Raw genomic sequence first — 13,400 nt, forward strand, 5'->3', positions numbered from 1 at the left:
ATCCAACCTGAAATGCCGTCAGCATTTACTGTCAAACAGCATACGTTTGTGACATTTCAGCGTGGGATCGAAGGGTGCCGGTGGGACTGATGTAGACCGCCCCAGTCACACTGTGCTCTCCCTCTTCTGTTACCTGTTAATCAATCAGAACCAAGTGTCTTTGTGATGGTAGAAGACAATCAGTTTCAAAACAAGAAAAAAGGTAGAGAGAGGGCAGGCCAGTGGGGAGGAGGAAGGGGAGTTCTGGAGGAACAAAAATCAAGGGAAAAGAGGCTCTCTGAAAAGTGACGAGCTGTAGTGCCCGACCGCCAAATGACTGAAACCTTCATCTTTACATTCAGACACATCTTAAACTATGTGACTCGGTTACACACACAAAATAACAACAACACAATGACATTTTAAATTCCCTTCCCCTCTCATCCCCTCTCATTTTCCACCCTCCTGTTCTCCCACCGTCACATCAAAGTGCACTGCAGGAGAAGAAAATGCAACCTGTGGGGCAAAGACCATAATTTCCATCACCCACCACAATTTCCTGCTAATCTACTGATGATGTAACCAGCTGCGAGGAATAAAAAATGGCTCCGGTTGGTGGCTTTTGCACAGAGAACTATGCAAACACCTGACCCCCCAATCTTAATCGTTGCTGCTGGGTCAGTGTGTACAACCCTCAACCCCCCTCTCCCTTCCCTTCTCCCTTCCTAAACAATTTGACCTCCATAACCTACTCCCATTCCCTGCCCTTCCTTTAGCCCCAAGCAGGAGGAGAAGCGCCCCCCCCCCCCCCCCCCACACACACACACAGCATACACACAGCATACACACACACACTCCCCCAGCCACCCTGGGTACAGTTGAGAGTGGCTGAGGGAAAGTAGAGCACTACAGCGCCCCATGTTTCACCAGACTGATGTCATACAGCTTTACACAAATGCCCCAAACTGCCACTGACATCAAAATGGAGTCCATGTTGATGTTTGCAAGTCGTTCCTCCCCCCTCATGGCTCCATTATTCTACAATGTTTGAATGTCTTTGTCCCCTAGCGCCAAGGAAGGGCCACAATCAATGCAAAGACACCAACATTGTACTAACTTAAGTTTACAAAGTCGTCTGGAGATGGTGGCTTATATTGCACTTGGACAGACAGACAGACACAGAAATAGACACAGGCACACGCTGGAAAGGGTGAGTCTGCCTTTTGAGAGTGTTTGCTGAAACCAAAGATGAAATCAGAGGTATGACAATCTGGCTACCAAACCTAGAAGACAATGTTCAGCTCTCTGGGCTGCTCTACGGGTCCTGTGATTTACCGGCCATGTGGACATTCCACCAATTGCACTTACACATATACATGCACACACACACACCTGGTGAAAAACTCCGAAACACACATTCACTTAAACAGAAACGAGGAATTAACCCAACCCACTCACAATGTCTGCTCAGAAAGCCTCTTTTCCCTCCTCCCACTGCAGAAGCTGGAGAGCCTGTGGAGGACTTTTAGTTTCACTCTAGTTGAGACTTTTGAGAAAGAAAAAAATCTGAGTAATAACTGTTACAGAAAAAAAAAATTAAAAGGATAATATGGGTAAAATTGCGTGTTTTGAAATAAATTAACAAATAAAACAATTGTAAAACAAAGCGGTGCTGTTGGTTTATTGTGTTTGGTTTGATCTTCAAAGAAAATCCTCCGTGACTGCAGGAGATGGAAATTTGATTTTTTTTTTTTTTTACCTCAACAGTCTGAAACAACAAAGATCACAGCGATGCCTGTAGAAGTTAACTGCCTACATAAAGACAAAAAAATGCTGGTGTATAATGCATTGTTTATACAAAGATGAGTGCACACACAACAATGAACATGTTTAAAGTACAGAAATATATAGTGGCTTCTTGAATCAATTTTATGCTGCAGTAACAGATATATATATATATATATATATATATAAATATTTGCATGTAGAACGCTCTATCAGACAGTTTATGTCTCATTTTGGGGTTTCTTATCGTCCATCATGTGAATTTGGCCATTGGAATCAAAGGGGTTTTTACTTGCAGTCACTCTCTCATCCACCGTTGGCACAGTGCTGCGGATGCTGGTCCCTGAGGTGATGAGACGCCCAGGCACAGCTCCCTGAGAGAGGGCGTAGGATGAGCGGCGTAGAGATGTTCCTCTTCTCAACTTTGACCTCAGCTCCACTGGTTGATGGCATACACTGTGGACCTGGATCACAGCCAGGTGAGAGTACATGTTTATTCATTTCTTTTGAATTGAAATGAAATTTAATTTACATTGTGAATGGGAATAAACCTTGACAACTAAACGTCATATTATAATTCTGTTGGTTCATCAAATATTTACTGTTTGTTAGTTGGATGAATGTAACAAAATTCCCGCGAGGAAAAATAGTTCAAATGTTATTTTACTGGTGGACTTTTCCCTCAAAACACTTGATAAGATACTTCTGATGAAAAATGTAAAATTAGGAAAAAGTTTTAGATTGATTAAAAAGGCACTAAGCTTCTGTTTTCCTCTATGTCCAACATATTCTAACTGTCTCTACTAACTTCCACACTCATTTTAAATGTTTACATTTTCACTTTCTCATTTCCCCCCGTCTCTGTTCAAGAACATCTCACCTTGCGATTGTCATGCACTCTGAGGATACTATTGAGAGCTAGTGCAGTCACTGAGGGTAGAACAGCCGTCCAGGCAGTGAGCAGAGCTGTGAGCCATACAACAGGATCAATGAAGGCTCTATCAGACACACCTGAGGAAAAAGCACACAGAGCAATCAAACCTGCTCACAGTGGTGATCAATGATCAACAGAAAAAAACAACAACTATAAAAAAGGTATTAAAATTGACATTTCGCAGTGTTTGCTGTGTCTAATGTTTTTTCCATGTTTGATATCATTAGTCGTCACTAAATCCTCATGAACCAGTTTCTGCAGTTATTGTCTCAGAAACAGGCCAGAGCCAGGATCAACATTATTCTGGAAACAGAGATGGGAGAAAAAAGAGAAGATCACATGAGAAGAAGTGTACCAAGAAAGTAATAGTCGCTGGGTGCTCTCTCGAACATGCGGCTGTTGTGGGTGATCCGGGTACAGACAAAGAACAACACAACAGACACGCACACGGCTGCTATATTGAACTTTGTCCAGTATCTGGTCAGCAGCACAATCTGGGAGACAAACAGAAACAGTGTTATCAGAGGGGAAAGGTTTATCTGAATGTATAGTATCTATACTCAAGGTAATCTATAAATGTAAGAATACTATCACAGATCAAATTATAGAATTGTGATTTTTTCAAATTTTGGATTACTCCATCCTCAGTAAAATTGATCATTTCGAAATGATCACGTTAAATGTTTTTTTTTTCCTGAATAAGAATAAGTGCGAAAAAAATCCCAGTTGGAATCAAACAATATTTCGGTGCATTGTAATGACACCACATCAATATGTCTTTCTGAATATGATGTAATCAGCAGTAGCTCAGTTTAAAATAAAAATATCTTATTTAATTAGAAAATTATTATTGTTGACAGGAATCTTACAATTCTTATTCTTCCTCACATTTTCACGTTTATTTTTTTTAAACTTGTTATACTATTCTCTAGGCTGCTAGCATTTAAAAAAAAAAGTGATCATGACCTCTATGTTGGCGGTAAACATGGCTGCCATAGCGACAGTGACAGCCATGGTCTGGAAGTCAAAGGCTGTGTCGTAGAAGACTCCAAACGGGATGAAGAAGAGAACGAGCGATGTGTAGACTGCATACAGCAACGACAAGAAGAGCATGCGAGGGCTGGAGAGCTCCTGTTTCTGCCCGACATTGTACAGCTTCGGCCATATTAAGCTGCTCTCTGCACTCACATCCTGTAAAGAGACGAGGCAGGAAGAAGATGTAGTAATTTATTGTGAGTGCTGACAAGCAAAAATTAACACTTGAGTTAAAGCTCTGTGAGGAGATTCAAGCTGATCACAAATGAATCAACTCCAAAATTGAACAATATCATCAGGATAACAAAGACTGTTTTGTACAGTAAAGTGAGTGATTTTTAATGCCTGTCACAGCAAACTACTGGGAATGTGTCAGACAGGGGGGTAAAAAGCACACTATCTAAAACGAGATTTGCAGTGAGTCATTTGTTTTACAGTTAAAGAAAGCTGATTTTTTTGTTTTGGATAAAAAGGCTTAGTTTATCATCAAATATGACACATTCAATGCTAAGTGCAAATATACTGTATTAAGCATCTCATCAACTATTTAATTCACATCTCACAAATAACCTTCTTTCTGTATCTTGTCCCATCTCCCCCATCCCATTTCAAGCCCAGCGCAGTATAGCAGATGGCTGTTCCGTCATGAGCCCGGGTCTACTGAAGATTTCTGCCTGTTAAGAGGAAGTTTTTCTTGCCTATGACGGATTAAGCTGAGCTCTTGTAATATAGCCATAAGTAAGGTCCTTTACCTGCTTTTTGTAAACATAACAATGAGCATGGTCTTGTTACCTGCTCTTTTGTTAAAGTGTCTCGAGATAACATCTGTTATGAATTGACGCTATATAAATAAAGATTGATTGATTGATTGATTGACAAATGGAAGTACATTTATGGAGATAAGAGAAAAGCTGGGTGTTCATGCTTGTGTGTTTAAAGTACAGGATGCTTTATGTAGAAGTTGTTACTTGAACACGTTTTTAATGATAAGCTTGACATGTGTGGCTAATTTGTTCCTCTTAAAACGTCATTAAAACAGGGGAAGAAGAAGTCTTAGAACTTAGCTCTTCTGTACCACAAAAAAATGTGCAGAACGCCAAATGAAGATAATCAGAGTTTAACTCCAACATGCTTCCTGTTCCTTAGAATGTTTTATTAAATGTTGGAGACAGACTCTTTACCTGGCAACAGTCCTAAAGTCCATCCTCAGCACGAGGCACAGGCACTGCAGCTTTGATAAAAACATCAACTTCATGAACTGTCTCACCTGTTCAAAAAAGGCTACACACATAATTGGGGCTGTAGTGTAGAAAACAGTGTAGAAGGCGATGAACCATGTCTCATACAAAGACTGCAAGAGAGAAAAAAAAAAAGCAGTACGTATGCTTAACGCTTAACCTCACTTAATTATGTCGCTTTAAATTATTCTCTATGAATTTCATTATTTTTTTCTAACCTGAGCACTGAAGCCATTGAAGCCACCAAACCATATGTGCACTAGAACAAAGCCACAAGTCTTAAAGAGGAAGTAGCGCAAAAAGAGGGAAATGCGCCTGTACGACCATCGGCCATGGACCAGCAGCAGTCTCTGCAGGAATCTGAACTGGGACAATGCAAAGTCTGCGTTCTGCACTGCCTGTCCTCCCTCAACTCCAGCTATTCCCACACCGACATGAGCCGCTGGAGTCATGGGAAATTGTCAGTAAGAAAAGACAAGAAGGAAAACAGATTAAAAACAACGTAAAGCTAACAGTAAGTATATTAAATAAACGTTTTCTTATTGTCTTTTTTATAAAACCTAACTCACTCTTTATCATGTTCACATCATTGGCCCCGTCCCCGATAGACATGGTGACTGATTTGGTGTGTTTCCTGACCAACGTGACGATGCCAGCTTTCTGTCCAGGTGTTACGCGACAGCAAAGCACCGACTGACACTGCTCTGCCAGGCTCATGAACGTGGCACCCCATTCTGGTCTCTGGTCAAACTCTGCCTAAAGAAAGACACCAAAAACCTCAGATTGTATTTACACAAACTAGCCCTAGTCTCCATTTTAGCTTTGACTTCGCTTTAAAAAAAATATAGTATTTTTTAGTGCATATACTGTATATGTTCTTTAAGGACTGCTGTGATTTAAAAACTGTTTTTAATTCCATGGGATCGGATGGCTGTGTAATGTGAAGGGTGTTATTTGTAGAGATGAACACAGAAAACATTTGTGTGCAGACTCTGCAATTGAGTCCACTTTTTAAAAACATGTCCAGTCTTTCATGAGTATTGAAAACATACTACACACCATCGGCTCAGCATCATAGCGCAGCTCGTTTTAATCAAAGCTTTTTAACTTATCAGATTTCGATCCAGTGTTCTCTCCAGGAATTGCCCGGAGGATTTCAGATTTTCAAGTGAATCCATCTGCAGGTTGTTGGGTTCAGCCAGGATGGCAAAGTTCAGGCTGTATGTTTGGAGAACTACGACAAAAGACTCTTTATCCCAGCATGCCTTGCAGGTACTCCCAGAATGCCTTGCCACACCTAACACATAGGTGTGAAGTCTGGGAGGTATAAAACCAGCCATGCCCCATTGTTCACTCTCTTTCAAACGTCGTCTGGCGACGTCCGAGGATACCCAACTCTGTTCCTGTTTCCAGCACGCTTCTCTTTGTTTAAAAGTTTTGGCGCGCAGCTGATCCAAGGCCTTGAAGCACACCGACGTCCTAATTTCCGAGCCTAGATCATCTTCTTGAACGCATCTCAGAAGTATAGCGTTCTATTTCTCCTGTATTGAAACGGTATTGAGAGAGACTGGAAGGATTACGTCTCGTTCCGTCCTTTAAAGAAAGGACACCCACGGAGATCACCTCGCTCGACGGAGGACACGACGGCCCTGCTCAACCCCATTGGACACGCACCGCCATCACCTTACAACTGCAGAAAGGCCGCTCCAGAACCTCTTTTCTTCCTTTCATCAACCGTGGACGAAACGGTTTCAAGTGAGGCTTAGCTAGGTCTGGGCAGTTAGATATAGAGAGTGTGTTTAATAACTGAGTTATTATAGTGAAACGGTGATAATATTTGCTTGGTGTTTGACCACTGTGTCTTAGATTTTACCAGAGTAAAATCTCTTTTGTTTCCTTTACTTGTGCCGCTGTGTCCCGTGTGTTTATCTGTGAGCTCCCACGTCATAACCGGGTAATAGACTCACTATCAGAAAGACTAGTGTGAACGCCGTCTGATACAAATCCGGCCACTAGCTTCTGGTACGTGACGTAACTGTGCTCTGAGTTGTGGTGAGCTCTAGTCCGAGATTGAGCTGTCGAGGTGCGTTGTTTTCTCTCGCTCTCTCGCCTTTACACACACACCTTTCGGTAGACGCACACACATAGAGACCTGTGGCTTTCCAGACGCTGCTGAAACGTAGATCACGTTCTGTGTCCGCCATCACGTGACCACGCGTGGTCGCCACCATTTTGTCTGTCTCTGTCTGTCTGTCCCCCCCCCCCCCTTTCTCTCTCTCTCTCTCTCTCACTCTCACACACACACACACACACACACACACACACACACACACACACATGTGCCACGCTTGTTTGTTTTGTTTGTTAATTGTAGTTTGGCTTATGATGGTTATTTGTTTGATTGGGTTTCATTGATTTACTTGATGTTGCTTTGTTAAATAAATTCTATTATATCTTAAAAAGTCGTTGTTTGTGATCACTGTGAATTTGCTTTGTGACTTAGGCTGGGTGAAAGGGCTTTGTGTTCGGATTTCACACCTTCAATTAAATACAGATTATTAATTATTAATGATATTGGTATTTAATTAAATAATTTGAGACTGATATTGGTAATATTTTGGTTGTTCCCTGTTTACAGGGTGGTGCCCCGAGGTTTATTAAACGCAGTTTAATAACAATTATTGATTTAGATTAATAATTAAATAAACTTAATTATTAATTTATTTTGACAATCAAATTTTACGTCATAAAACCCAACATAACCGTTGGTCAGATATTCGCTCCTGAAAATCCCCAACAAGGTGAAGTATTTGAGCGTGATACTGTTGATTGACATCTTCTTTGACCCAATCAGATTTTGGCTTTGACACAAAGTTTTAATTCTTTGACATGCTAGATAGGGCTTTCTATCTTGCCTTGCAGAGTACATCAGGAGTGCAGCTTGATTGTTCAGTGGGCCGGGCTAACAATTGTGAAACTAGCTAGCAGAACAGCATAGCATTAGGAGTTTAGTTAAATGATTACATCATTTATTTTATGAGCACAAGACTTTAATTGCTTGAGTGTTTTGATTGGATTAGGATTTTTTTACTTGGCTCTGTTTTTTGTTTTTATACACACAATAGCTGAAATAGGAGAAGAATCAGAGTTGGTGGGGGAATTTCTAAAAAGCCTTTTTTGGAAAGGACATGTAATGTATTTTATGCATCTCTCTGTTTTTCAAAAAAATCTTTGGGCTTTTGATGGTTTAGGAACAGAGAGAGAGAGAGCGAGTAGGGAATTACATTCCAGAAGGGAGCCTTAGGTCGGATGTGAACCCAGACCACATGGACTACAGCCTCCGTATATTGGGGTGCACGTACTGTACTAACCACTAGGCAACTGGCGCCCCCATTTTATGTATCTCTGAGATAGCTGCAGCATGTGATTTTTGAAAAAGATTTATTTTGGGGCTTTAAGGCCTTATTTGGATACAGCAATCGATAGATTAGGAATTGGAGAGATGGAGTGGGGAAAGAGATGTGGGAAAGGAGCTGCAGATCTGACTCGAACCTAGGTGCCAGATTGGAGGATTATAGCCTTTGTGCATGGGTGTCCAGTATTGCTGGATTGTGTGGAGGCCTGCCGAATTGTGTTATTTGGGTTTTATGGCATTTGTACCTACTTGGTGGTCACACTATTAAATGAGCGCTCTCGGTCTGCGTATACTCCCGTTACTGTTACATCATATGTCATCATACGTCATGACATGAAAAATGTAAAATGTGCAGCACCCCACTGATCCATGAAAACAGGTTTTCTGTATTGATTAATTCCAAGGTTTTGTTTACAGCTTGTATTTGCTGGCCAAAGAGTCTGTAAAATTAATAATTACAGGTTAAAGATGAAAATAATCATGTATAAAAAAGTTGCTTTTTGGGGCACATGTTTACCCAGGTTGGTAGAGCAGGTGCCCCAATATGCAGAGGCTAAAGTCCTGGATTCATTGGCTGTAAGTTCACCTCTGCACCGCATCCATTTCAAACACATCCATCCCTCTCTCTCCTCCCAACATTTCATGTCTCACTAAAAAGTTGCTTTGTAATACTCAATCATAATGTAAACTGTTATCAAACATTGTATTTCACCTGTTCCTCCCCTCAGCCCTGCTAGAACAAGAGTATCACAATACAGAGTCATTACAAAAGTGAAAGACACCAGCAATTCTGAAATTTTAAATATATATTGTATGTGTGACCCATTTATTTTAAGTCTGATTTACCAGCTCAGGTCCAGTAAGGATTACAGCAGTCTTTGATCCTGATGTCCCTCTGTCTACGGCCCACATGTCTGTCTGTCTGGTCTTGAAGAAACTGACCCCCGGGTCCGGGGACTGAAGTATCTGTCTGCAGGGGCAAACACACAGAGATCAATGAAAAGGGTTATTGCTGGTGCATGTGTGTCTTTGTGTATTTTTATCATTGCTTACCTCAGCTCCTGCCATTCCAGTAATCTGGTATCAGGATCCAGGAGTTTGCAAGAATATCCAATATTCACTGCAGTCTCTACAAGGACGAAGACAGAGGGAGTGGAAAGAGAGCGAGTGAAGCGAGAAAGAAAGCCAAGTGAGACTTGAAACTACAACACAGCATTCAAAAATATCTCGTTCGGTGTGCTAAGAATAGTGTACCTTTTTTGTCTCCAGTTAGCACCCATACTTTGATTCCAGCCTGTTGAAGCAGATCTATAGTTTCAGGAACACCATCCTGAAGACGGTCCTCTATGGCTGTCACCCCCAGGAGCTACAAAACAAGTTGTTTTAAGAGTTCCTATACGATATTCAATTTATTCCATGGCAACATGACTATAACATGTCACGCAGAGACGCAGAACAGGAAAAAAAAAAAAGTTGAATTTGTCAAAACCCAGATATATTTACTCCTCAGATTATTGGTCATGCTGTAAAAGTTATGAGCTATATCAATATGGAGCTTTTTAGAGAAATAAAGGTTTTCACTACATTCAGCATGAGTCTACCTGTAGCTCTGTCTCCATCTCATCATATAGCCTCTCCAGCATTGTATCACAATCACAGGTTGTCATGGCAGCAGACTTGGCCAGGGTTTTACTCCACTGCTCCCATGATGCCTCAGGAACGGATCGAACCGTAACACACAAGGTCCTCAGACAGGCCTGGGCAAACAACTAACAAAGGACAGTAACACATTCTGTGATAGGTTGCATGTTATCAGGTGAAGGATCTTTATGTCGAAGTGAAAAATTGACAAAGAAAACACAACATAAACACTTGAAACTAAATCCTCTTTTCTCACTGAGAGGTGCTGTGTATTGACATTGCAGGATGATATTACACATAAGAAATGCTTTATAAACAAAACAACTTGAGAATGAAAACAAGAGGATGTCTTGGTGTTACAGGGTTACAGACACTATGACTGGTGTTAACTGTTCTTAAGAAAGAAGGCCTGCAGGGAAAGAAAGAAAAAAAAAAAACGCTGTTGAAGTGTACTTTTCTGGAGCGCCTACCAAAGATGAGAGGTTGTAACATAAGTCTTGGCCAGTGATGCATTAAGAGGGAAGTTTCTGACTGTTTCATGACATGGATCATGTCTAAGTCCTGAATGGGCCGGAAGTTAGCGGGTTCAGCTGGTATCAGGTCATGCAAACTATACTGATTTAAGGAGTAGTAATGGTGATGTGTTGTTTGGTCTCAACAGAAATAGCTCATGGAAGTATTGTGGTTTGATTTTCTTTCTTTACCATGGTCACCTGCAAATAAATCCTATTTACCATAGAGATCCTATTACTTTTAATACAGGGCCATGAAGACATTGGTATTTGTACCCTGATGGATCGCCAGGAAATGTGGCAGTTTAATTTCCAATAAAAAAAGGGCTTATTACTGGCACAAGTAATGGAGTATCCCTTAGACGTAGGTCAGTTTGCATGCATAGTCAGTCACACTAAACTAGCACTGAGAACATGGAAGAGATTTTCCCTTCATTAAATCAGTGCGTTAGTATCGTCAGTTTGAGCATGTTAGGGAATTTAAAATCTTTAAGACTGGATGTCTACATGTAACAAGACTTAAGCAATTTCAATCTGCTTTATACTAAAGTGGAAACAAAAATATACTTTCCCAGAGTCATAGTAAAGGTTAGTTCAATAATCACACATATTGATTGTTCAGTAGAAACCCAAGCTGACCTCCAAAGCTCTTTCAGTTTTTTCCTGATACGGACAGTCCTTCTGCAGTCTCTCCAAGATCACTAAGTCTGCCCCTTTACAGTACAGCTTTAACCCACCCTCGGGCTCCCGCACTGAAAGAAAGCACAAACCTACTATAACTTATTTAGAAGAGAAGTTAACATGAGAGAACTTCGCAAAGACCACAATTAATAGATTAAAAGAGATTGATTGAGATTCTTTGCTTGTGTGTATTTTGGGGGCTTCTCTCTAACCCAGTATAGACATGCGCCTTCTTTTGCTAGTAAAGTCGAGCAGTGCCAACAACTGATACTGCCGAGTGACACCCAGCTCGGAGACGACAATAAAGTCTCTTGTCCTGGAGAGAAATACCCAGCCCAGCTCCCTAGCAGCCCCAACAAGAGCCTCTTCATCTGGAGACGCTGCCTGGTAAACCAGAGTATCTGGAAGAATGCAGTCAACACAAGAGATGAGAAGAGAATAACAAGTTGTCTTCCAAGAATGTCCTTTTTGGCAGTAGCTTTCCGTTTTCACTTACAGGTGGGAAAATAATACCCAGTATGGCATTATCTTTTCATGTTTTGTCAATAATGGACAACTGGGGTTTGAAATTACACCTACAGGTTATCTGACCTTTACGTTCAGCTTCCAAACAAGTTAGTCAGTGTAAAACAAAAAGAACGTTAAAACATAAATTAAACACTGATGAGAACAGATCGACTTTGAGCCACTGTAACTTTTTCAAACAAGGACACTGACACAACCTTCTTTCCACTCCGCCATGACAGTGTGGCATAAAGACAGCGCTGTGAAAAACTGTTTGCTGAGCGCACACGGCGGTCCTCTGAGCTTCTCCACCAGGCCGGGGGCTGACATGTACAGACCACCGCAGGAGAACGAGTTCCAGCTTAAATCCATGGGCTGCACATGTGAAGGGAAAAAGAATGACTTATGTGACACAGTATGTGTATTAACAGTACACAGTGGGGCAACTTTTGGTGACATGAAAGCTTCGAAGGCTGAAATTAGCAGAAATTATGACTTACTTTATAACAGGCACGAGAAAAAAAATGATTCTGATGGCAACTGCACATTAAAGCTTAATAAAGCTTTAAGATGGAATAATAGTATGATACCTTTGTGTCCTCTGCCCTGACAGATGCATCACCTGTGAAAGTACAGAGATCAATCTCTTAGATGACTAGCAAAATGCCTCTTGAATGTAGGTAGGGTACACGGTTAAAAGAAGACAGAAAACATGTGGGCTGCACCAGGAAGTGGCTCTAAAATATGACACATGGTAGATGTAATTTTGACGTTTAAGGTTTAAATTACAGTTTGTCGCCAGCAGGCAGAGTTAAGGTTAAATATGATGGACCTGTGGCTCTTTGATATGTGTAAGTTCAGTGTCTACAGTTGTCTGGGTAACATGCTTTAAACCCAAGGTTAATGTGAAGACACTTCTCTGGGGGGATAGTGTTGAACTTTAATATTAAAGTTCCTTGCTACTTTAAGCTAGCTTTCTATCTTATCATGCAGCCCAAAGTCAGAAAATGAAACTTTTTCTTCAAAGCTTATTTGGAGGTTTTTGTTTTGATCGCAGATAACCAATTTAAATCTCTCACTTGTTTAGAATAAAATGAGTTCCCCAGGTACAAAATTATAACATGGTGTCAGTGTTTTTGTTACCATAGATCTCCCCAGCTACGCAGCATTGCCTAAAGAGGAGACAGTTCTGCGTAAGTGTTCCAGTTTTGTCACTCAGCAGGTATCCCACTTGGCCGAGCTCTTCATTTAGTGAGGTATTCCTGGCCTGAGCTGGTCTGCCCGCCTGCTGCCAAAACATCTCCAAATCCCAGCCAATGAACTTACTGTGGACTGTGTGAATCACTTCAAATCTGTGAGGACACAAACAGTTAGACAGTATACACACAAACACAGGTATATTATAACCTGTTAGTATTAATGTATGGAACGGACGTGATGTAGAGAGCTATGGGCATGGCCGGGCTGAGCAGAATGATGTAGCTCCAGAAGACCAGGAACCCTGTGTAGGCAGGATTTCCGTTCACCACCAGGGCAGACAGAACTTCTGACTGGTTTATAACCTGACTTGAAAATACGCCGCTGCCGATAGCAAGGAGCAGAGCAGCCAGCAGCACTGACAGGACTATCTAGAGATCCAGAACAAAGACACATACAAGTTTGTATCAACTGCTCAT

At 41.2% G+C, this 13,400-nt stretch overlaps 1 protein-coding gene across 5 annotated transcripts in view; it reads right to left on the reverse strand.

The window, feature by feature from the left end:
• Positions 1-814: 814 nt before the first annotated feature.
• Positions 815-13,400, reverse strand: part of atp8b3 (ATPase phospholipid transporting 8B3) — a 37,461-nt gene continuing 24,875 nt past the window's right edge. For 4 of the 5 annotated variants that reach the window (XM_079350386.1, XM_079350390.1, XM_079350387.1 and 1 more), the window contains exons 15-31: positions 13,159-13,352; positions 12,868-13,076; positions 12,315-12,346; positions 11,943-12,099; positions 11,433-11,621; positions 11,179-11,291; positions 9,988-10,155; positions 9,641-9,752; positions 9,440-9,515; positions 9,233-9,356; positions 5,541-5,727; positions 5,190-5,413; positions 5,001-5,084; positions 3,665-3,889; positions 3,054-3,192; positions 2,645-2,775; positions 815-2,228 (exon numbers count right to left, since the gene is read on the reverse strand). In XM_079350386.1, the coding sequence (XP_079206512.1) occupies positions 1,986-2,228; positions 2,645-2,775; positions 3,054-3,192; positions 3,665-3,889; positions 5,001-5,084; positions 5,190-5,413; positions 5,541-5,727; positions 9,233-9,356; positions 9,440-9,515; positions 9,641-9,752; positions 9,988-10,155; positions 11,179-11,291; positions 11,433-11,621; positions 11,943-12,099; positions 12,315-12,346; positions 12,868-13,076; positions 13,159-13,352 (2,607 nt within the window). In that variant the 3' untranslated portion in view covers positions 815-1,985. The remainder of the gene's footprint in view (positions 2,229-2,644; positions 2,776-3,053; positions 3,193-3,664; positions 3,890-5,000; positions 5,085-5,189; positions 5,414-5,540; positions 5,728-9,232; positions 9,357-9,439; positions 9,516-9,640; positions 9,753-9,987; positions 10,156-11,178; positions 11,292-11,432; positions 11,622-11,942; positions 12,100-12,314; positions 12,347-12,867; positions 13,077-13,158; positions 13,353-13,400) is intronic. The other variant, XM_079350389.1, reaches the window with a different exon arrangement.

The sequence above is a fragment of the Symphodus melops genome, assembly GCF_947650265.1.
Source record: "Symphodus melops genome assembly, chromosome: 8".
Taxonomy (NCBI): domain Eukaryota; kingdom Metazoa; phylum Chordata; class Actinopteri; order Labriformes; family Labridae; genus Symphodus; species Symphodus melops.